Consider the following 23,794-nt stretch of genomic DNA (forward strand, 5'->3'; position numbering starts at 1 on the left):
CCGCGGGCGAGGCGCGGAAGCTCGCTGAGTCGCGGCCTGCCTCTGCGCCGGCCCGCGTGAGGGGGAGGCGGGGAGCGGCGCGGCTCGACGAAGGAGGCGGAGGACGGCTCGGTTTTTCTTTCGAGCTGTGTATCCTTCCGCGCGGCGGGCACAAGAGGCTGGGGCCGCGGTGTCCCTCCGCCGCCGGCAGCGCAGGGGCAGGCGGCGCCTCTCTGGAGGGGGCGAGGAGGTCGCGGCTTCGCAGGAGAGAGAGGAAGAAACTTAGGAGCGTGGTGGCTGGAGCGGCGGATCACCTGGCTCGGCAGCCCGGCTGAAGGAGGCCTTCAACGCAGAAAAAGAAACGCGAGGAGCAGGAGGAAGCGGCGGCGGCCACTGCCGGCCCTCTCCGCGGCCCCGCGGGGTCCCTGCGAGGGAGCCGGGGGGACTCTTTTTCGCGGGGTCCGGCGGAAGGATCTGTCGGCGGGTGGCTCCATCGCCTCCCCCCTGCGCCGCTCGCCCCTCGGCGCCGCCATCTTGGATTTTAATCCGCCATTTTTTTCCTCCCCCCGCCCCCCCTTCCCCCCCCCGGAATTATTTTTCACTATTACCTCTTTACTTTTTTTTTCCCCCCCTTCGCTCGTCTCTCTTTTTTCTCCCCTCGCCTTCCTTCTTTTTTAAATTTTTTAATTGTTTTTTCCCACCCCTCGCTCTTTTCCCTTGGATGAGCCATTTCCCCCCCCCGGCGGACGCTGGGGCAGCACCGGCGGCGGAGCGGAGGCGGCCTGAGGTGAGCGGGGAGGGGGGGCACAAAATGGCGGCGGAGCAGGGCTCTCCCCCACACCCCCTTGGGCCTCCATCACCGAGGGGCGTCCGCCCCCTCCCAGCCCCGCGGTGGGGAAGGCCCGGGCGGAATGGAAGGCCCTAGGGGGCAGCAGGGAGCCGGGTGGGAGGGAGGAAAGGGAGTGCCTGCCTGTAGCCGTCCTCAGGCCTGGGGTAGAGTGACTGAGTGCTGTGTGGAAGGGTTGTGGGGATGATGGTCAGTACTCGGCTGAATATGCGTCGGCAGTGTGCCCAGGTGGCCAGGAAGGCCAACAACATCCTGGCTTGTATCAGCAATAGCGCTGCCAGCAGGAGCAGGGAGGTGATCCCCTGTACTCAGCTCCTTTGGGGGTGCGTCTCTAGTGCGGTGTTCATTTGGGGCCACTCGCTACGAGGAAGGACACAGGAAAAAAAAATAAGGAAGCTGTGAAGGGTCTGGAGCACAGGTCTGACTGGGAGCGGCTGAGAGAGCTGGGATTGTTCAGTCTGGAGTAGATGAGGCTCAGGGGAGACCTTATTGCTCTCTACACCGACCTAATGGGAGGCTGTGGGGAGGTGGGAGTCAGCCTCCTCTACTGGGTAATCAGTGATAGAATGAGTGGGTATGGCCTCAAGCTGCATCGGGGAAGTTCGGATTGGTTGTTAGGAAACATCTCCGAAAGAGTGCTGAGGCACTGGCTCTGGCTGCCCGGGAAGCTGGTGGAGTCACTATCCCTGGAGGTGTTCAGGGAAAGGGTAAATGTGGCACTGAGGGAGATGCTCACTGAGCATGGTGGAGGTGGTGGGTTGGGCTTGGCCATCTCAGAGGTCTTTTCCAACCTCAGTGATACTGTGATCATAGCCCATTGAGGTGTGTTGTTGAGCTTCTTGTCACGTGAACCAGAAACCACCTGGGTCCTCTGGGACGTTACGGATGGATTTTTGAATATAGCTACACACCATTTTAAAACGAGGATTTAACCTCCTTTCCCCCACCCCCTAAAAATGCTGTTGGTTTTCTGTGAGTTTGGGCTTGTTTGGTTTGGTTTTTGTATTTTACTTCATTACTTTTTGGAGGGTGTTTGTGTAATGTCATTCTCTGCTGTAAGTTCAAAGCAGGTTGTATACTGCTCTTATTAGGAAATATAACCTTAATTGGGTGTATGTGTGAAAATGCTCGATTTCCTGGAGTCACATAGCTATGCATGTATTGATGTATATGACTGAAGGGAGTTATAAGCAGGAGGCGGAGCCACTTTTTACGTAGTTTAAGAGTGGCAGGACAAGAAGGAATGGCTTTAAACTAAAAGAGGAGAAACAGAATCAGATGTTAGGAAAAAAAAATGTTTGCTTAGAGGGTGATGAGGCATTGGCATAGGCTGCCTAGAGAGCTGAGGATGTCCCATCCCTGTATGTGCTCAGACAGGTTGGATTGGGCCCTGGGCAGCCTGATCTCTTGGGGGAAGCCCTGCCCGTGGCAGGGGGTTGATGCTCAATGATCTTCAGATTGTGTGTATATCTGTATAATTACGTAGGGATGTGTGTTTATATAGACATTCCTTAACAATTTACCAACTTTAGAATTCTGTCTTTGCTTCCAGATGTGTCAGCAAGTTGCAGGGCTGCAGTTCTCCTGTGAGTGTCTGTTTGTGGCAGCTATCTCTACTGCTGCTAGTGAATTACTTTTCTTTTTTTCTATTGCAAATGCAGATCACCATTTTACTTTTTTATATATTTGTGTGTGTTAAAGCTTTGTTTCGGAAGCAGATTTCCAAGTAAGTTCTATTGATGTTTATATTTTGTTTCCAGTAGGTATTGAAGCTGAAATTATTCATCCACTTCTCCGAGCCTTTGGAAAAGTGACTAAATGCAACTGGGTCAGGTTGTCTGTGGGTATGAAGTGGTTGGGAGAATCCAAGAACATGGTGGTGAATGGCAGGAGAAGTGGAAGCAGGGCGTCTAACGACCACGTGCAGAATCAGGCCAAATTGCAGCATACAGGAAAGGAGAATCCCAGGTCTGGCAAAAATGGAGTGGAGAGAAGATCAAGCAGATGTAAGTACATGTTTGTGCACTTTGGTGTTTGTGGTTCATCTGTCAGTTTGTGTGTCAGCTTCTACTGTGTCTCAATTCACAGAGGAGGTGTGTATGTAACTCTTATCTATGTCCAACTAATTAATTAATATATCTGATAGTAACTCATTTTGGGAATATGGGTCTTTTCAGTTGAAAAGTTGAGAGTAATAGAACAGAAAATTAATCTGAAGGTGGTTGTGTGCAAGGTACACACTTGGCACTAACTGAGGATCACTAACTGTGACTGGAACTAGATAACAGATATGACTCGAGTTACTAGCTAGCCCAGCTTCTAGTGAACGTGTTTCTGTGATGAAGTAAACCTCACTTTCTGTAAAGTCACTTATATCAGTAGTAGCTACGAAGTTGTGATAAGGAATGTGGGTGTTTATTTTTGCTATTGTCTTGGAATGAGGAATGAAATAGAAATTTGGAGAAAACCTATGTTTCAAATTTTAGGACAGTCAGGCTCAAATTTTTACGGCTTTGTCAAACTCACAGACCTGAAATTATAGGCAACTATGGCTGGATTATGTACTCTGGAAAAATGCTTGTATGTGGGGAGGTGGAAAGAGAAGCCAAAATTAAAGGCACCCATAAAAATACATTCTGAAATGTTCTCTGCATTGTCAGCTGCAATAACCATTAGCATTAAAAATGAACTGTGCTCCTGCTGCTTCTTTTGTAGTTCTGTTGGTTTGTTTACTATCCAAACTTCAGTTGCAGCATCCCCTTCTCCCTAATGTAGGTTGGTTTCAGAACATTCCATAAGTGATACCTGGTTTATGCTTTTTTATTTGCAGGTAGTGGTGCTTCAGGATTTGAGGGTCAGAGTCGTTACGTGCCTTCCTCTGGAATGTCTGCCAAGGAACTGTGTGAAAATGATGACCTAGCAACTAGTTTGGTTCTTGACCCTTACTTAGGTTTTCAGACACACAAAATGAATACTAGGTAACTTTTCTATTTTTCTAGAAAAGAATTGTGGTCCTCTGATTACATCGATTAAGATGATAACTGGAATTTCTTGCATGTTTAAAGAGTCTGAAACAGTGACGGTGGATTCAGCCTTTAGAATGGTGCTGCATGTGAGGCTGGAACTTTAAGCTCTGTAGCTGTATGGTTTTGTAGTGCTGTCACATGTCTTCCTGTTATCCTTAGCGACAGTTTCTGCTGTGCAGTAGTGTGTTAATTGCTTAAGCTAGAAAAGCATACATAAACTCATCCTAAGTTTTAAACCGTTAGCCATTTGAAATAATATCTCAAATACAAGATTTGGTGTTTGGGGAGTATGGTGTATTTCCTGTTTATTTTGTTTGACCATTGATTTTTTTGTTTCCCTCAACTTTTACATGTTGAGATTTACTTCCTGATTTCCAATGTTAGTGCCACTTGGTACCAAGCTCTTGCAGATCCATACTGAAGAAATGCTGCTCAGATATGTCTGTGTATACATAAGATAAATTGATGTGCACATTTGGAACCTTCCTACCAGATTTGCACATACTGTTATGCACCTGCTTGAATGCTTGGCTTAAATTCAATGTGGGCTCATGGTTTAGATGTTGCATGCCTCTTCCTGTTTTGCTAATTACACCACCAAGTAGAAGTGTCTTTTGTAAAAGATATGCATTGCTGGCTTACTGAAAAAGCTATGCGTGAGTGGTAAGTTTCTAAGGACAAGGAACTGTGTGTTTATAACTGTATGAACAAAGGGGGGATCTTGTTCTGAGCTGGGGTTTCTAGGCCCTGTTGGGATTCCTGCTTCCCATGACCCTTACAACTATTGCTGTGGATATTTTTAAAGAAGAGCAGTTTATCTGTACAGCATAGGCACATAACCAGAGTATCAGTTCAGTGTACTATGTATGTGTCTGTGTGACAAGCTGTTGGCTGCTATGGCTAACAGCGTGAGTTGCACCTGAAGTTGTAGCAGTATGTTCTTAGTAACTGTAGAGACTTACTCCAGTGAGATGTTTTTTGTTTTTGTTTTTTTTTCTACAGAGAGTCCATCTTTAAGAGAAATCCCAGCTTTCTTCCTTTTGTTTCTGTGCTGTTGATTACAATAGCATGTTGTGCCCCAAACAGTGTATAGGTAGATATTCAGTTGTATCTGCATTTTCAAGAGTCAATTGAGCTGAACACGTGTGCTCAAAAGCCCTTTTTGTTGTTGTTGCATGAATGTTAGTCTATAGCTGTTCAGAAACAGCTAATTATTTTGCTTTTTGCTAAGGAAATTATATCAGTAGCTGGAGAAGTTGCTTTTGTAAATGATATGTTTTCAATGCGTGAAATACTTCTCGAATTACTAACTTGCAACAAAAGACTACACAAAGGCTATCATCATGTGTTTCTTCCTTTCTCAGGCTTGGAGAACAGTTACAGGCAGCCTTCAAGGACAATAGTTAATAATCTTGGAGCACTATGGGAAATACTTAGGTGAGGCTTACAACTTCTGCCAGAAGCTTGTCTTCTTGACTCTTTCTTAATGTCTTATTGAGAGTTTCTACCATTGTAATGAATCAAAATTAAGCTCTCAGCATAGTTCTTGTTTGTCTTCCAGAGTAGTGGTGACTTCAGTTTATTGCTGTAGCTACTTAGCTTGGACCACCTTCTTTCCATCTAGTAAGATGTAGCTTTTCTAGAACTTGGGAGAACTGTCACTCTCATGTATTTCAGAAGGAAGGTGGGGAGGGAGAAGGGAATATGTGTAGACTCAATTCAAAACAAATATATTCAGGTATCAAATTATGCTTGTAGTGAAAATGAACATTTTCAACTTACACTGGGTATCTTCTGTTTCAGCATGGTATAGCCATATGAATTTTAGTAACATCATTTGTGTAATGAGGTGAGCTGAAAATAAAATATCCACTTATGAAGGCATGCAAATGTTTCCTCTTCCCGTGTTCCAGTTTGTTTGAAGACACACGTGGAAGTGACTGTGGCAGTTTTGCCTGGCTGTTTAAGTGTCCAGAAAGTGTACTAGTGACTAGCAGCCGAGTGTGAGTTGATGATTGCTTACTGAAGTTGTATTTGTCTTGCTTCTAGAAACCAAGTCTGAATTTTTGTTTATAGAAGTGTCTTCTATACAAGCACTCTTTGTACTTCATTCATTCCTTTAGTTGAAGAGTTTGTATAGATAGTTTGTTTTTCCCATAGTATACTGATTAGAGAAGAAACTTATAACATTATAGTTAAATATCAAAATACTTCCTGAAACTTCTTTCTTTATATCTTCTTTATATTGAAATAATGACAAGAACCTGAGTGTGTTCTATGTGGAGTGGTGGTTTATTGTTGTTGCCTTTTTGTTGTGTGTTTTTTTTTTTCCTGGAGTCAGTAAGAGGAAGGTCCCACAATCTCAGTGTCCTCTGACCTGGTTATTGTGCTGGTGGCTTTGTCAGCAGTTATGTCAGTAATATTTCAAAGAGCTGAAAGCTAGTTTTCAAAAGATTTCAGTCAGATCCCCCAGTGAGTTTTTCTAGTATTCCACTGAAATATCTTGTTGCTAGGCATTTGATAGACTGCATAAAATATAGCTCTCGAAATTATTCGATGGTGTTACTCAAAAGTAACTGTGTTGTTTGTTTCTTCATCTTAGTTTTCCAAGAGAAAGCAGATTGTTTCCAGAGTTTCTAGCCTTCTTTACAGGCCTTTGGTCTTCATCCCCTGTTTGGTAGCTCATATCTCTGCAAGATAGTACATTAGTAGAAAATCGCTGCCCATATGGGAGACAGTCGGTTGTTCCTGTACTGGATGAGGGGTGTCGCTCCTGATACCTGGCATTCAGAGATCTGTGCTGAATCTCTTCTTCTCAGCTTGTTTAAATATAGTAATTAAAGGGGTCATCTTGACTGAGTGGAGTTTAAATGTGGAAAAAGGCACTTGACACCTACTGAAGGAATTTGTGTGTCTATATAGTTCAACTTCAGTGTTGTGCTGTGGAGATGTGTTAGAGGTACCAGTATACTTTTTCATTCTGAAGCTCTTACATTCTTCAGATGCCATTGTGTACTTGTCGCCAAAAGTGGTTTTGTTTGACTTTTGTGTGAAGTACATGTTCCCTATTTTGTTTTTTTTTTTCTTTACTTTTTCCTGATAAGTGAATTCAGTGAAGTTGCCTAGCTTGCTTCTGGTTCTCTTACTCATCTCTTCCCATTTCCAAAGACTGTGTTAGAATTAGCTGTTGTGCTGCATTTATTTGTCAACTGTATTTTGGTGAATGAGTTTCTGTGGCTGCTAGAATTCTTACTTCTGTCTAGATCAGATTTGAGCTTTGACTGCAGTGGTATGTGTATGTTTTCAGTTCAAGAAACTTAAGTACTTAAGTGGACTACTTTATCATTTAAAAAATGCAGTCTTGAGCTTTGGCTTTCCAAGGAATATGGGATTTTTCCTCATAACAGCACTGGAGATTAAACACAAAAACTGATATTTATATAACTTGTCTTTAATTAAGGTATTCCTACTACAGGTAGTAGGAATGATAAATGAAAAATGATACCTAAATACTACTTTTCAACTCATGTTCTACTGTCTTTGTATACTTAACAGCCTTGCAGTGTTGGCTTTTGTGCTGAATTTCTGGAGTTAGAGAAGCAGTAATTTGTTCTCTTTCCACAGCCACTAAAGTAGAACAACAACAAGCACTTTGTCTGGAAGATAAGAGGCCAACAGGATGCTGTGTTTCAACAAATGTAGTCTTTCTGATTTTTCCCAGTCAGAATTTAAGAATTAAGTTTAGTGATTAGAGTCCTCTATCACGCATTGGTGCTATCAGGTGCATGAATTACATGGGCTTTTGTACCACAACTCTTTTAGGATCCATCTTTGTTCATGCCCAGTGCTCTCAGTGGCTGAATAAGGTACTGTGCTTCCAAACTTATCAGAGCCTCTCCTTTAACTTCCTGTGTAGGCAAGCATCTCACTGACCTTTGGCTTTATACCTTGGAGTTTGAAGATTCTTTTAAGTATTCCTGAGGTAAGAGGAAATTGAGAGGGAAGAAAGAGCTGTGCTTCATCAAGCTGTTTTCTTACGTCCTGCTTGTTGAGGCAGCCTCACTTTGACCCTTAACTGGGATAAGATCATCTGCTGGGAAATTTAAGAAGTTTCCATTCTGCAGCTTGTCAGGAAGAAAGGTGATTAGTCTTTCTCTAAAGATACTGTGGTAGCTGAGTTTTCCATTCTTAGCTTACTTCTAACAGCCAGACCATTCTGCAGCAGACTCTGTGTTCTGTGAAATGTGCTTCCCTGAAGCTGCTTTCAGGGTGGCTCAAAGATTTGTGCCTATGATGAGATTCAGATATGAGAACATCTTGTTTAGTTTTCTTGATGGAGTCTTATAAAGACATAATTCGTGGGAGCAAACCGGAAGTTTGGATTCTGACTTCAGTTGACTCTGTTTTGAGACAGGGGTGACTGGCTTGTTCATTTTGGTTTTCTTGTGGTCTTTCCATCTGTCTGTTTCTCTTATAGTTTCCCATTTTACACCATGTAGTTTTCTAGTAGTGTTGTTTTTTTTCTTTTTGCTCAGCTCTTAAATATACTTAGCTATGGTGTCTTTTCAGGCTCTCTTGTGCTGCTGGAAAACATTCACGTAGGTGATTCGAGCAGATCAGTAGATTCTTCATGTCATATGTGAATGAGGAAGCTCTGTAACACCGAAATCCTAGGTAGTTATGAGAAGCTGTCTCAGTGTTGGTTTTCTGGCAGGTAGTGCTGGGAAAACCTAATGGATAAGTTTCTACTTCATAACACTCTTTAGAGAAGTGCATTAATATAAATGCAGCAGAGACTCACGTTGTCAAGGAATACTCAGCTTTCAGGCTTTCTTGGCCTGTTGGCATAACTTGTGTCAAATCACTGGGTACCCATTGCAGTGTCTGTGGTAATGTCCCTGTGAAACATGAGAAATCTGGATTGTGGTATTTTGGCTTATCTGAGACTTCGTACAGTTTATATACTGTAGTTTATGCTTGCAGTTGAACTGTGGAAAAACTCACTGAGGCTCAGAGTACAAGTTGTCATTCTGTTTCATTGAGTCGGGAACCCGTGAAGTGGAATGGTCTGTGTTGCACTGCTGGTTTCCAGTCTCTTCCCACATACTTGTGGGTGCTTCCATTGCTTGCTTGGATTCCTTTCTTTCTTTGCTTCTTTGCCAGGTAAACAATCTCAGTAAAATGTGACAAAGGTTCTGAAGAAGATCCTTGGCAGCATTTTTGAACCCTTGGCTTCCAAGTCATGTACTTTAAAAAACCCTTTTCCTGTTTCAGATTTCAAATGTTATGTGTACGGTGTAATGTTTATCTGACCTGTTAGTGTTTCAAGGTGTTCTTTGGTTGGTTTTGTTTTTTTTACCATACCTTCAACCTTCTTTTTAGTCTTTTCAAGATTTGTGCATATAGTATTTCTACTTGTCAAGGATGATGTTACATGAGTTGCTGCTAGACTTTTAAAAAGACTCTGGTAGCAGTGTGGAATGCCTGAAAAAAGAACCTGGAGAAACCCCTGCTGACATAACCTGTGGAGGTACACAAGATTAGTGCCTGTTCCTGAGCTACCTAAGGTAGCTCTTCAAGTCTAGATGTTTGGTCAGCCTCTAGAGAATGATGCATTGTGGAAGAAGTGAAATAGGAGAGCCACTTTGAGGCTATAGGATGTTATTCTAACTTCTCAAAGACTTAGGATGTTGATTCTGTTTTAAGTTTTGCATCGTCCATGCTTTCATTTTTCCCTTCTTCATGGGAGTTCAGGTACTGCTTTCTCTAGCTGGTATAAACTGAACTGCCTTTTGTTGCACGTCTCCAGCGCTACCACAGTGTTGAATGTGGTCTTTTCCATCTATCTTTATTCCAGCAGATTACTTGGTTTGAAGAGTAAAAATTAAACCCAACAAATGTAAAAGAGAAGAGCGATCATTCACTTAGCCCAGGAAGAACTGAAATGGACAAAGACTGCTTTTTAGCAGTAAATGCTATGTCTCTTCTTCTTGTGTAGTTGGTTGTTATAGATGTAAATAAAGTGCTGACCAGTCACATTTGTGTGTGCTGGTGTGAGTTGTGCTTGAGATAATAGACGTACAAATGAGTCTCTGTGACAAAAGGTGTTTCTGATTGCCTCTGGAAACAAGAGTAAGTCCTTTTCTGAAACTAGTCAAGTGTAGTTTGTCTCGTTCTGAATTCCCATGGTATCTGAGGAAGCTGTGAGTTTTGGCAATCAAATCTGGGAGAAGTTTCCTTCTTATTTTTAGAATAACCAGGAGATTTTCTCTTGAATGTATGTATCTGACTAATAGATGAAGAAGACAGTATAACAGAACAAAATGACAGTCACCTCATCTGTAGTCTGAAGGAAGCTTTCTTCTGCAGCAAGGCTTGCTGGACACTTTGCTTTGAGGGAGTGGGGATAAGTATGTTCTTCATTAAAAAAGGTAACTGGAAAATTTCTGGCTTGATGTTTATTGCAATTTTAAGTGGGCATGTTTTAAAATGCACCATCTACTTCTTGGTAAGAATTACTGTAGTCTTGATTGATGCTATTCCAGCAGGTAGAATACTTACCTTCTGTCTTCTTTGATTTACCTACTATATTTTCTGTTCTGGAAGCTTACAAGGTTACATTGATAGATCTTGAATTGTTGCAGTATTCAAAAAGAATTGTGGAGTTACTATATTGCAAAGAACTTCTTTCAAACATGGAAAGCTGATAACCTGCGATGCCTCTGGAAACTGTACTGCTGTTAGAATATCTTCCTTTATTGTATTAGGAACATTCTCCTTCCTTGTGAAGGAAGTTATATTCCCTTTACTGTTAGCTATTCATGATTAAACTAGAATTGAGATGTGCAACGCTTAATGTTATGAATTAGGGAGCTGGAGCTGATGGGGTTTCCTTCCACCAACTTAATGAAGTAATTTATTTATCAGTTCTTGGTTTTGTCACCTAACACAGGCTTTGTTTGGTAAGTAAGAGGAAGTAATATCAGTGTGGTAATTCTTCACTAGAGATAATGAAACTAGTATACATTTAGTAAGATTTTTACGTCATGAATTTAGTCAAAAGCTGTTAACTTCAACTACAGAAGCCAGAACTGTGTATAGTAACATTAGTATCAAGTCCTCTATAAAACTTTGAGTGTCCTGTTTATTTTCTTGAATTTTTTTTGTACAGATAGCCATCATAAATTGATAAGGAAAGTTAGGGCCAACAATACTTTCATTACACTATTTCTTTCACTGCTGTTTCGAAATCACAGGTGTTAAAAATTGAGAAATATTATTTTTATTATTTTGGTGTTTGATCTTTTCAGCAATTCATGTTATACATAAATTGTGCCTCATCAGAGAGGAAGGTTTTAAAGTTCCAAGCAGTAAGCTTGGAACCTTTGTCATTACCACTGAAAATGAGGGCTATGGTTTGCTTGCTTAACAGTCAGTTTCTTTATGCAAGAAGCAAAATATTCATCTGGCTAGCAAAAGATCTTACATGCTGTGAGTTACTGTGAGGAAGACTGCAAATGAATAACAGTGGACTGGAATAGCTTTATTCTTTATTTCAGATTTCGACCTATAAAAGGAAGGCAAGAAGAACTAAAAGAGGTGATTGAACGTTTTAAGAAAGATGAGCACTTAGAAAAAGCCTTCAAGTCCTTGACGTCAGGTGACTGGGCCCGGCACTATTTTCTTAACAAGAACAAAATGCAGGAAAGGTTGTTCAAAGAACATGTAGGTGTATTTGTAATTAATGTGCTTTTTCAGATGGTTGAAAGGCTAAGAAAATGTAAAAGTTTCTTAGGAACGTAGCAGTAGCAAAGTGAAGTAATTCTCTGCAGTTACGTGTTGCTTGTTGGAATGCTTTTTTAACGTGAACTTCCTGTGTTTTTTAAAATTCAAATAACTTGAAGTGTTGGGGAAAGCTAACTTTCCGTTGCTACTTATTTCATAGGCATATAGAAGGGAGAATGCATTTGCCTCTTCTGTAGTTGGCTTAAGTCCTAGGCAGAAGAGAGAAGCCCTGCTGTTGAAACAGAGGACTTCTTTTTATGCTGTATTTTTGTTTAGTTCTTCCCATTTGTTTATTTATTAAACTCACAGCTACTGTAAATCAAAGAAACATAAAGGAAAAGGGAAAAGCCTTGGTACCTCAAAGTAGCTCAGTTGTTATGGGTATAGGTGCTTTATGCGGGAGGCTCTTCCTCTACTTTGAACACCACAGAATTATTTTGTGTATATCATATAAGCTGTTCATGTGCACAGAAACTGTAGTATTGTTTTACTTCAAAAAATTAAAAAAAAAAAAAACCCTCCTTCTGGAGTTGAATATGTTGTTTGCATATACAACCAAAAGGAATTTGGCCTTTTCCTATTCTAAAATAGATTCAATCGAGAAATACAGAAGAAAGTAGGCACTGAATTGTGCTTTCCCAAAGTGCTTAACTAAAGCTGCCAAAAGGAACTGCTTGAAACTGTGATTTGGTTCAGCAGTCCCTGAGCTCAGCAGCTGGATTTCTCATGGAAATAATATCTCTTTCAGAGCTGGAAAGAGTAAAATCTTTTTAAACAAGATTGTTATGTCTCCATGGTTCTTCAAGACCCAAGACGACTTCTTGAGCACACGTTTTCCTCACTGCTATTCTACTTTTAACAGGATACTATTATTTTTCTTTCATTGCAGGTATTTATTTATTTACGAATGTTTGCAACTGACAGTGGGTTTGAGATACTGCCTTGCAATCGGTATTCCTCTGAGCAGAATGGAGCAAAAATAGTTGCAACAAAAGAATGGTAAGTAGTACAGCTTAACTGTTACATTCTGTTTCTGTCAATTATTTTGAATGAGTTTTAAAGTATATTATGGTGTGATTTAGCATTAAAATTGTAACTAGGGAATTGGAGTGGAAACTCTGTTTAAGTGTGTTGAAAACTTGTGTTGAAACTGCTGAAAATTTTGAAGGACCTTCTGGGAGGGAAAAAGAGGAGGGCTCCTTCAAAACCCTGTCAATAGCTAGAAAATTATTCAAACACACTATTGATAAGTGCAGTCTCTATAAAAGAAGTTTGCACTTGAAAGTCTTGGCTTCAGGGATAAGTAAAAATGAAAAAAAATCTTCATCAGAGGCAGTCACAACTCTTGCGGGTTACTTATTGCATCCTCAGGAGATTGCAGAAACAGTGATGGTAACCAGGCTTCATGTAATTGATCCTATGTAGTGGCATAATGACGTTTAGTTCATATAGAAGAAAAAGTCTACCTAGTGTAATCTTTGTCATCTTCTGTTTTTGTAGAAAAAATATTATGCTGTTACACTTTGATTTTTCTTACGTATATATTCTCATTTTTACTATTTTTTATGCTAAAGGAAACGGAATGATAAAATAGAATTACTCGTTGGCTGTATTGCTGAGCTATCAGAAATGGAAGAAAACATGCTGCTGAGACATGGGGAAAATGACTTTAGTGTAATGTATTCCACAAGGAAAAACTGTGCACAACTCTGGCTTGGTCCTGCTGCATTTATCAATCATGGTGAGTAACAATTATTGGAACTGTGTTAAGTGGCACAAGCAGTTCTATTCAGAAACGTTGTTGTAAGTGAGCTAGATCACCAGAGAGCATCAGTATGCTTGATTCTGGTGTTTTCTCTGGTTACTAGTGTAATGTAGAACACTGCTGGGAGCTTTTCAGACTAAGCAAACTGGCTGTGAACTGAGAAACTCAAAGAAGGCTCTGGAAAATGATGGCTTCTTCTTTCACAGAGACCTTAGAACTGGCAGCTGAATTAGTGGAGCATATTGAGGCCTACTCTGAGTTGTTAATACAGCAAAGTTTATGAATGTAGTCAGCAATAACATATTTCTTAAGTGAATTCTTTGTGCTTTTGAACACTTGCACAGAATCTTCACTGATTCTATTGTATTAGTGTGCTGAAGGAAAAGTGGGTAGGATTTAAGATAAATCCTGTTATGTTGAAAAGGAGGGAATTTGAAAAATGTGGTAGAATAGGGAAGAGAAAGCAAATTATATTAAGTGTTTATCTCCTAATATACAGCTTTATGCAATACTACAACTCCCAGTATTTAGTTGAGATTCTAGAGTTATTGAAGTCAGAGTGAATCCTTACTTTAGATATCTACAACTATTCATGTTTCAGGTCTTATCAACAGTTAATTGACTTTATCTTTTGGACCTTTTTCAGATTGCAGACCTAACTGTAAGGTAAGCAAGAAATTAAAAATAAAGCACCCCCCTTTTTTTTCCTTTACCCCTATACCTCTTCCTACCCAGCTGTTTTACTTCTTGTTTTCTAATTTAGATACTGTTCAACCTTAATGACTTGCCTCTCTTTCCCTCCCCCTGCCACTTCCTGTCCTCTTAAGTTTGTGTCAACTGGCAGAGATACAGCATGCGTGAAAGCTCTAAGAGATATTGAACCTGGAGAAGAAATCTCTTGTTACTATGGAGATGGCTTTTTTGGAGAGAATAATGAATACTGCGAATGTTACACCTGTGAAAGGTATGTGTTGATGTAAATAAGTCTTTCCAATGCAATTGGGTGTATTCATAACATACTTTGTAAAACTAGAGGCAGTTGGTTCATAGGTTCATAAGGTTGGAAAGGACCTACAAGATCATCTAGTCCAACCATCTTCTTATCACTATCCCTACCCAACTACTAAATCAAATCCCTTAGCACCTCATCTAAACGCTTCTTGAATTTGTGAGTACACAATTCTTTGACCCATTATTATAGTTTCTTAGTTCATCATAATGATTTTTTTCCAAGTTATTAGTGAATTGTCATGTTTGCTAAGAACTCCTATATTCTGTTTTTGTATTTCCTGGAAATTGAATAACAAAAAACAATCTAGAATCTTTCGAGATATTTCTTCTGAATAAGGTAGAATTGGAAAGAGAAGTAGTTACAGATACTATAAGCCCTTTAGGAACTAGATCCTGACTGCAACTCTTAGAACAAAGTAGATTTCATTGGTCTTTTCTGTCTTGCTCTGATGAAAATGAGCTTAGTTGTTTTCACGTATTAAGTGTCTGCTGGTTTGGAAAGTATTTTCTTATACCTGTTTGTTGCACTGTAGCAGCAAGCTTATTTATATTTGTTTTTCATTTCATTATCTGAACCTAATTTAATAAAATGATTGAAAAGAATTTCAGAGTTGTTTTTTTTTATTTTCTGCTGTGTTGAAACTTCTGCTTGCTGTGAGCATAAAGGTTCAACATCATTTGTGATAACCTCACTTGCTTTCAAGAGAAAGTATGCAATAATTGTAACAGTTCTGTTATTGAGAGCTGACTGTAGAGAGAAGAGTCCTACAAAGAATGGAAGTATTAATCCTATTGAGAAATAGTTTACTGCACACTCATGTAAATAGTTTAATAATCTAACCTTAATCTTTACTATGCAGTTTGGTTATTAACAATTCTTTCAAGGGAAAAACCTGCTGGTGCAAGCCTCAAAATTCATTTGATGTTGGTAGGTCATTCCAAGCAAAGGGTACAGTCTCAGACATTTATCTGTAGAGCTTCTAGATAAAATATAATTCAGTCCTGGGAGCTACTAAGTATTGAATAGATGAGCGTCATGATTGCTTCTTGCCTTCCAACTTAGAGGTTTCTTTACTCGTGTTTTTCAGTGTAATATTGATATACTTTTACTTTCAGAATGGACCAACGTCATATGTCAGAATATTTTCAGAAACTTGTCATCTTTAGGTTTTAAGTATGTGAAAACTGTATTTCAAATTTAACACTTGGATAAATTGTGCTTCAGGAGTCTACTTCTCAGTCACAAGGTTATGTTACAAAAATTACAGGAGAGATTTGAATTTAGGGGAGCTGAGAGAGAAAATGAGTCATTACAAGCGCTTATAAGCCAACCTAATATATAACTGTTACAAAAAAAAGATGTGTAGAGAAGTCAACCATATCTGTATGCCACAAAAAGTAATTCTTAAGAGATTCAATTTCAACTATTCTGTAAAGGCTGTAATTCTGTAATGTTAAAAGTGGTAGGCTTCTAAAATACTGTGGGTCGTGTTTTGGAGCTGAGGGAAGGCTAGGAAGGCTAGCACCGAAAAAAATGTTTTCAAGTCTCCAAAAGTCAGCATGAAGAAAATGTGCATACATGCATTTACACTGTTAGGTAAGCACATGTTGATTGTCTGACTGAAATAAGCAAGCACCAAAGACATGGCAGAAGGCTGTTGTCATTATTTATGGCACTATTGTTCTGATCTCAAGTGCCTGCCTCTTGTGCTAAGTTCAGCCTGGTTTCTTATTTTAGCTGTCTGTAATTTGCAGAGTTCAAAACAATGCCAAAAGAATGCTTAGTATTAAAAAATAATAATAATCAGAGAACAAGTACTGTATCTGCATAATAATACTTAGTTTTGTGGAGAATGAAATCCTCTCCAACCTCTTTGATGTACTTTTGGTTGCAATTTGTGGATTTTCTTCCAGTGCAGCACACTGGACTCCAAACTGAAGTTGTCTCCAATATTTTTGCAAAATGCAAGCCTGTGGGATGATTATGAGCACTGAAGGAGGATAATGGGTAGTAGAGGTTGAAGTGCAATTGTTGGAATTCTTAATCTATAAATATAACGTCCAAGTTTCTTATTTACCATGAAAATTAGACACTGATTCAGTTTTAAAGGAAAACAGAAATATGTGATCATCTTATTCCACTCCGTGTACTCTTAAAACTCTTACTCATGCAGTAATAAGCATTTTAACTGGAGCTGGCTTCTTTTTAATTAAGCTGCTGCTAATAGTAAAAAAAGTCTTAAACTTTTGTTGATTTCAGGTACTATTTTGAACTACCATGTTCCATCTCCACGTGTATAATTTCATTATGAAAAGCTACTAAAACAGATGTAAAGCAAGAGAAAGCCTACTTATTGCTTGCAAGAAGAAAAAGATGCATAAGTGAACAATGTTCTTTTAACATTTGAGTGAACTGATACCTGTATAGATCTCTGATTAAAACAGCCCATGATTCCTTGTTAAATTCAAAGGTTGTTGGTATTATTTATCCATATGTTGCTAGGATTCAGACTAATATATATGAAACAAATTTCTAAGTTTTTTCAAATCACTTATTTGTAAAATAAATTGTATTATTGGTTATTTTTGTCATCTTTGCCTTTGTAGACGCGGAACTGGTGCTTTTAAATCAAGAGTGGGATTGCCAGCCCCTACTCCTGTGATTAATAGTAAATATGGACTGAGAGAAACAGATAAACGATTGAACAGACTCAAAAAGTTGGGTGACAGCAGCAAAAACTCAGACAGCCAGTCCGTCAGCTCTAACACTGATGCAGATACCACTCAGGAAAAAGCTAATGCAAGTAAGCAAGTGTGGGACTTAAAGTTTCACAGAACATGGGGAACTTTCACTGTTATGAAATTACTGTCTTGTATTTGATAAGCATCTCAAATACTCATCTTTAGAGCTGTAATTAAAGAAACTGAATATATAGCAAATTAACTGTTTTCCTTAAGCCTTTCTGTGGTGAGAAGTAGTAATTGATTTGTTTGTATAGTCTTATTTTCATCTGTTCTGTATACCTACAGCTAATAATTGGTGTCATATTTATAACTTTGTCAGTTAAAGAGCTGTGTTGATGAGGTACATATTTGAAAAATACAGTAAATAATCACAGGCAGTGATATTGCTTAGGAACGAAAACTCAGTTTGAGGTATCTCTGTTCTGTAGGAAAGCAATTGTTACAGAAATAGTTATACAGATTATTAAATGAATAGTCATTACCTTTAGAGATGCTTTAAATTGGGCAGCTGTTCCCCTTCAGCATCCAGGACTGATAGTTCAGATACCTGTTCTGAAATGAGCAGTTAACAGTTTCAGAAGAGATTGGAAGGGATTTTTGTTTGTCATGCACTTGAAAGACTTCTCTTCATGGAGTAGTGAGTATTACTTATTTTATTCTTTTTTTTTTCCCCTCACACACAATATAGGCAACATACAAATAATTTCAACTTTGACTTAACTGAGTCACTTTTGATACTATAAAATATTTTGGCTCCATCTGTCTCTTATTTGATGTTGTGCATTAAGAAACAAACCAGTAACAAACATTTTCCCAGTTGTATGATCTCCGATTACATTGCTTTAGAGTTGCAGCTTTGCTTGGGCATGCGGAGTTCTATTGCTCTCACGTTAAGTGACAGTTGACAAGCAACTGGAAAAATGAAAATGAAACCATTACAGTAGTTAAGGGTTTCTTGTGGCCCCTGGTAGAAAAAAATCATGGGGTTAAAACAAGAGCTTGCTGATCCTCAGCTTTTGCTGGAATAATACTCAGTAAATACTGAGGATAATGTGGAATTTGTGTGTGTACAATTCAGTTGCCTCTCCCACTGAGAGTGGGGTGGGAAAAAAAAACAAAAACAACAGACATCAAACTTGGTATAGTGGAGGGGAGGGAGTTTAGATGAGTTCTTAGATGTACTCCTGGAATTTAGATGAACTTGGGTATTTCTGACAGTCCCTTCACATCTGAATAGGAAATGAGCCAGTCAGTCTGCTTACTGCATAATGTCTATCCTATTGGACAGATTTTGATTAAAAATGATTAAAAAAAAGAAAAAATAAATGCAGTATTTGGGGAGTGGAAACCTCTGGTTAAATCAGTATCATGATTTTTTTTTTTTCTTTTGCAGCTAACAGAAAAACTTCAATTGGTGTAAAAAAGAATGGCAAAAATAGAACATTAACAAGACAGTCTATATCAAGAATTTCAGCATCATCAAACTCTACCTCATCTAAACTAACTCATATAAATAATTCCAGGGTACCAAAGAGACTGAAAAAGCCTTCAAAGCCTTTACTTTCAAAGATGAAACAGAGAAATCAGTGCAAAAGGCCCGAGCAAAAGAATGCTTCTAAAAAGCTCGAAATGGGAAATCTAGTTCTCAAAGAACCTAAAGTGGTTTTGTATAAAAGCTTGCCCATTAAAAAGGATAAAGAATTAGAGGGACCAGTCAAAGTTGCAGTCTCTAGTGGATGCTTAACAAGGCACGCAGCAAGAGAATATAAACTGAATTCTGTGAAAGGTGCTCATGAGCATGGTGATATTCCACCTTGCACATACATAACACGGAGGTCAGTGAGAACAAGGATGAGTTTGAAGGAGACCTCTGACATAAAGCTTGAACCAAATACATTGGATAGCTATAAGAATGACTTGACGAGAACACAGTCGGACGTTTTAGAGCCGCAGTCTCATGTGGTGGATGAAAACAGCCTGGCTCATGGAACGTCACATAAAGGGGAGGTCAGATGTCAGAAAAATGACGCAGGCACGTCAAAAAAGAAATCTCGACAAGGAAAACTGGTGAAACCACCTGCAAAATTAGATGAAGCAGATAATACGCACAATACACCTGTAAAAGATGAAGTACCAGACTTGATCAGTTCTCACTCGGAAAACAGAGAGAGGAATAATGTTGTAGATATACCTGTTAGCTATCAAGACTGTATCTCCGGATCTGGTAGCTGTTCTGTTGTAACATCTGACAGCTTCAAAGCAAAGGACAGCTTCAGAACTGCAAAAACTAAAAAGAAAAGACGAATCACAAGGTATGATGCACAGCTAATCCTTGAAAATAGCTCTGGGATCCCGAAACTGACTCTTCGTAGGCGCCATGATAGCAGTAGCAAGGCAAATGACCAAGAATCTGATGGAATGAATTCTTCAAAAATAAGCATCAAATTAAGTAAAGACCATGAAAAGGATAATAACTTATATGTAGCAAAGCTAAATAATGGGTTTAACTCAGGATCAGGCAATAGTTCAACAAAACTAAAAATACAATTAAAACGAGAGGAGGAAAACAGAGGGACGTATCCTGAGGACCTTCATGAAAATGGTGTGTGTTGTAGTGAAACTCTCTCCCTTTTGGAGTCAAGAATGGAAGTAGATGATTATGCTCAGTATGAGGAGGAAACAGCAGATGAATCTTCTTCAGAAGAGGATGATGAAGAGGAAGATGACTATGATGATGAATTTGATGACTTTATTCCTCTTCCTCCAGCAAAGAGATTAAGGCTCATTGTTGGCAAGGATTCAATAGATATTGATATTTCTTCCAGAAGGAGGGAAGATCAGTCTTTAAGGCTCAATGCATAAGCTTTTAGGTCTTAAACTGACCTGGATGTCATTTAAAAAAATAAAATAAAATAAAAAAATAAAAAGAACCACCACCAACAAATTCCATTTGATTTTTCCTCAGCTGAAGAACTTTCTGACAAACTTAGTGGCAGCACTTCTTTATTGTTTATTCACCTATCGACATAATATTGTAGAAAGTGTACAGCATACTGACTCTTCTTAAGTCTGATTTGTGCAGATTTTTATTGTACTTTTTAATAGCCTTCTTACGTGCAATTCTGAGGTAGAGGTAATGCTCTGTTGTAAAATAAAGGCTCAAGCAAAGTAAGTTGCATCAAATCTTTCCATGCAGGACAATGAGAATACAGTGTGGCTACACAATTATTTTTGGTCTGTAAGAGTGTTAATTTGCTCTTGCAATATTTGACTAAACAAAAAAAAATCATAGTAGCAGCATATTTAAGGTTTTCTAGTATATGTTAATATCACCAGCAATTAACTACAGCTTTTTGATTTATTTGCTAGATGGTTTTTTCCCCCTTGGAGTTCGTCAGTTTTAACACTGTATGCTGTCCCAGACGTACTGTTTGTGGCCTTTGTTATAGTAGCAAACCGTTGGTTGGAAGTCAAATTGATTTCTTTAAAAAAAAAAAAAAATTAAAAAAATTAAAAGGTGTTGACAATTTGCTGACTTTTTAGTACATTATATGTACAAGGGTAGCAGTATGCAGAATAAAAGTTTGGATATGGTGTATTTATTGCTTGTTATGTAAATTAAACACCTTGTATTTAACACTTTTCAATACTTTTAGATAAAATTGTTCTTTGCAAGAATGATTGGTGCTTATTTTTTCAAGAATTTGCTGTGAAATAATGTGACTACAACGGGCAACATTTATCCAATGAACTGCAGCTATCCTGAATTGGTTCTTCATATTTTTCTGTTGCACTTGTAAAATGCTACAAGGAATTTAAAGAAAATCTATTCACTTTAACTTATGATAGTTTTATGAAATTAAAAACAACTAAGTCACAGCTTTTGTTCTGTGGTAACCTATAAAATGTTTGTCTTTTAAGAACCAGTTGTAAAAGACTGAAAAAATATGTATATGTTGTAAATATTTGTGTGTTGTGCAAAATTTTGTCATAAGAAATTGAGATAACTTGCCAGAAGGGTTTTTAAGTTTAGAAATACATCCATGCCAATAAAATAGGAAATTGTAAAACCTAGTTTTTAACTCTGCATTAGTGGGAGTTCTTTGCTCATACATAGTTCACTTGATACTTCAGAATCTACTTCCTAACAGTGAAGAGCATCAGGGTGATGTTTGTTGGTTTTTTTTTCCTTAATTCCAAGCACATGAGGAAAACTTACTGCTTCTGGGCACAATTAATGTGTTTGTATGTGTAAAGCAGCTAATTTATAAGTCATTTCTTTGAAGCAGGGCTAACATTTTCACGTTTTGTAGTTTTCATGACTGTACAGCAGTTTGGTTTGTGTTTCTTTTCAACCATGGTTCAAGACTTAAAATTCTTGCATCTAAGGATGTAGAAACAAACATAACATCTAAAAAACGTGGTGTTGTATCAGTTTAATTCACTGCTATTCGCATAGTATTGTCATGTTCAGTCCAGTGCTGTGTGCCCACAAGAGGAAGGACTTGAGTTCCATAACAGTTGTCTTATTCAGGTTTGGAAGCATTGAACATCAGTAGTAATGTGTGGGTAGCTTGCATGAATTGATCTGGCCATCTCTGACTTCCACAGGAAATAATTATTTTCCTTTCAGTTGAATCTTTCCAAATGCATTTCACTGATCTGTTAGGCTGCAATTCGTATGGTGGAATCCATTTCATCTCATTTACCTTATTTATTTTTAGCATAGAATTAAGTGTAGAATTAAACAAAATACTTGCAACTTCATTTTTACAATGTCTGTTCTTTGTTAAAGGCAGTCTGTCTCATGTTTAAAATGTATGTTTAAAAAAAAAAGCCTGTATGTAATGCACAATTTTTTTCCAACAGACATGAGATTTTAGGTCAATGAACCCTGAATGCGAAAGACTTTGGTAAGTATGCTGTTGTTTTTGAGCACTGAGCCAGGTATGGTGGATTGTAGTGATGGAGTTTGTAGTTCCTTTATAGGTAGCTCTTTAGGCATCAGGAAGTCTGAGTGATATTGTTCCATGTATTGGAGAATGTAAAATTTTAGTCACTTATGGATAGACAAGCCCACAGATGTATCTAGCTGAAGATTTTTGGTGTTAGAAGCTTCCTGAAACTAATAAGATGTACTCTTCCAAGGTGGTCTGGGGAGATGCGGCTTGTAGAAGCACGGTCTTTTCTGTCCTTTTGCCATGAAAACAAGAACTTTATTTCATCATGTGTATACAAGTTGGCTTATAGTGATTTATTCCTACCACTAAGATTAGGAGGCAGCGAATGTTTGTGTCACATGCATGAAAAGTTAACGGCCTGAGGGTGTTCCTTTCTTTCCTATTCAGGTCTCAAAGTGCTGTCAGGTTAGTGATGCAGCTTCTGGGAACCCTCCTCTAGCTTCTGTCTTTTATTTCCCAAGAGGCTGGTAAGGAAACATGCAGCAGCTGAGTAGGTTTACAGTGACCACCATAACTTAAGGTGGCCAGGACAAGGTTTTAGCAGGCTGGAGAACTGCAGAAGGCATGTTAGAAATGGGCTGCATCGACTGGCTCTCTTCATTATATATGGAAGAGGTGTGGAGGATAAAGAGGAAACCTAAAACAGCAGGTTGGCTGCTGATCTGTGGGCATCCTTGTGCAGCTGCTGCACACTGAGGCCCCATGTAGCTGAGCAGAGGTTTAACAAGAGCTTATGGATATTTGTGGTAAGAAGTGTAGCTGTTGGCTGGCTAGCCTCTCAGTGCAGGAGAGTCAGTAGGGTAGAGGGCAAAGATAAGATGAAAGCAAATGATGTTTCTTCACGTAACAGGATTAGGAAGATTCAGTGTTCTTAAGTTTTGGTTTTTTTTTTTAATATGAATGTTAAAAAATTGAGTGGCTTATTGCACAGTACAATCATTGCAAAATATGTTGCAAGTAGTTTGATCCTGTTGAGTAGTATTCCTATCAGTCATAAGGAGACAAAACAGGTGATTACTCTGTCTGCCTTGCATAGAGTAAACTCTAACCTTCCCTGTGTTTCTTTGAGGTGGTATGTAAAAGTATTTTATACACAAGAAGTTTGTGATTGATAGTGTTACTCTAACTTCTGAAGTAAGGCTAAACTAGTGATACTTGTTCATTTTTGCCTCATCTGTAATATGCAAGCAGTGGGGGTAGAGAGTTTTTGGTGTTTTGTTGTTTTTTTTAATTTTATTTTCTGTTAGTCTAGAAGAAACTTTCTGATAATATTGCTGTGGATTCTCTGCGATACTGGCATCAGTGTCTTGTTACTGGTAGATTTGCAAGTGCTTCCCCCCCACCAGTGTATTGTTTCTGCATCTACTTTGTGCAAACTAATACCTGAGCATCTGAAGCTTAGCAACATTCAATATTACTGTGCTTTTCACAGTGCATTGGCTTTGTTCAGTTATGTTGCCTGACCCACAGTATGTAAATGTACCCACAGTGCTCCCTGGGTGCGTATTCAAGAAGTTTGCTTTTAACTGCTGCTGCTTCTAGTTGTCAGTTTGCCTCTGTTCCCCATGTTTATATGATCTATTGCTCCTTTTGAAACGAGGATGAAGGCCTGGAAACTGTGTGGAATAAGACTTGCTGAACATGAAAAGCCAAGTTACTTAAGTTTGCATTGTAT

General features: G+C 38.8%; 1 protein-coding gene across 4 annotated transcripts; it reads left to right on the forward strand.

Moving 5' to 3' along the window:
- The first annotated feature begins 645 nt into the window (after nt 1–645).
- Nucleotides 646–20,674, forward strand: KMT5B (lysine methyltransferase 5B). Of its 4 annotated transcripts, none has more exons than XM_065755089.1 (10): nt 646–766; nt 2,587–2,832; nt 3,657–3,804; nt 11,412–11,577; nt 12,527–12,636; nt 13,212–13,378; nt 14,049–14,068; nt 14,230–14,366; nt 17,021–17,217; nt 18,552–20,674. In XM_065755089.1, exons 2-10 carry the CDS (start codon nt 2,673–2,675, stop codon nt 20,018–20,020), a joined length of 2,574 nt encoding a protein of 857 aa, XP_065611161.1. In that variant the 5' UTR covers nt 646–766; nt 2,587–2,672; the 3' UTR covers nt 20,021–20,674. The 4 variants fall into 4 exon arrangements, with proteins under 4 accessions (XP_065611161.1, XP_065611160.1, XP_065611163.1 ...); XM_065755088.1 differs by having other exon boundaries at nt 2,590–2,832; XM_065755091.1 differs by lacking the exons at nt 646–766; nt 2,587–2,832; nt 11,412–11,577 and having other exon boundaries at nt 3,722–3,804.
- The last annotated feature ends 3,120 nt before the right edge of the window (nt 20,675–23,794 follow it).

Source organism: Cyrtonyx montezumae, unplaced genomic scaffold (genome assembly GCF_038088225.1).
Source record: "Cyrtonyx montezumae isolate F1298 unplaced genomic scaffold, pur_monq_1.0 scaffold_10, whole genome shotgun sequence".
Lineage (NCBI taxonomy): Eukaryota > Metazoa > Chordata > Aves > Galliformes > Odontophoridae > Cyrtonyx > Cyrtonyx montezumae.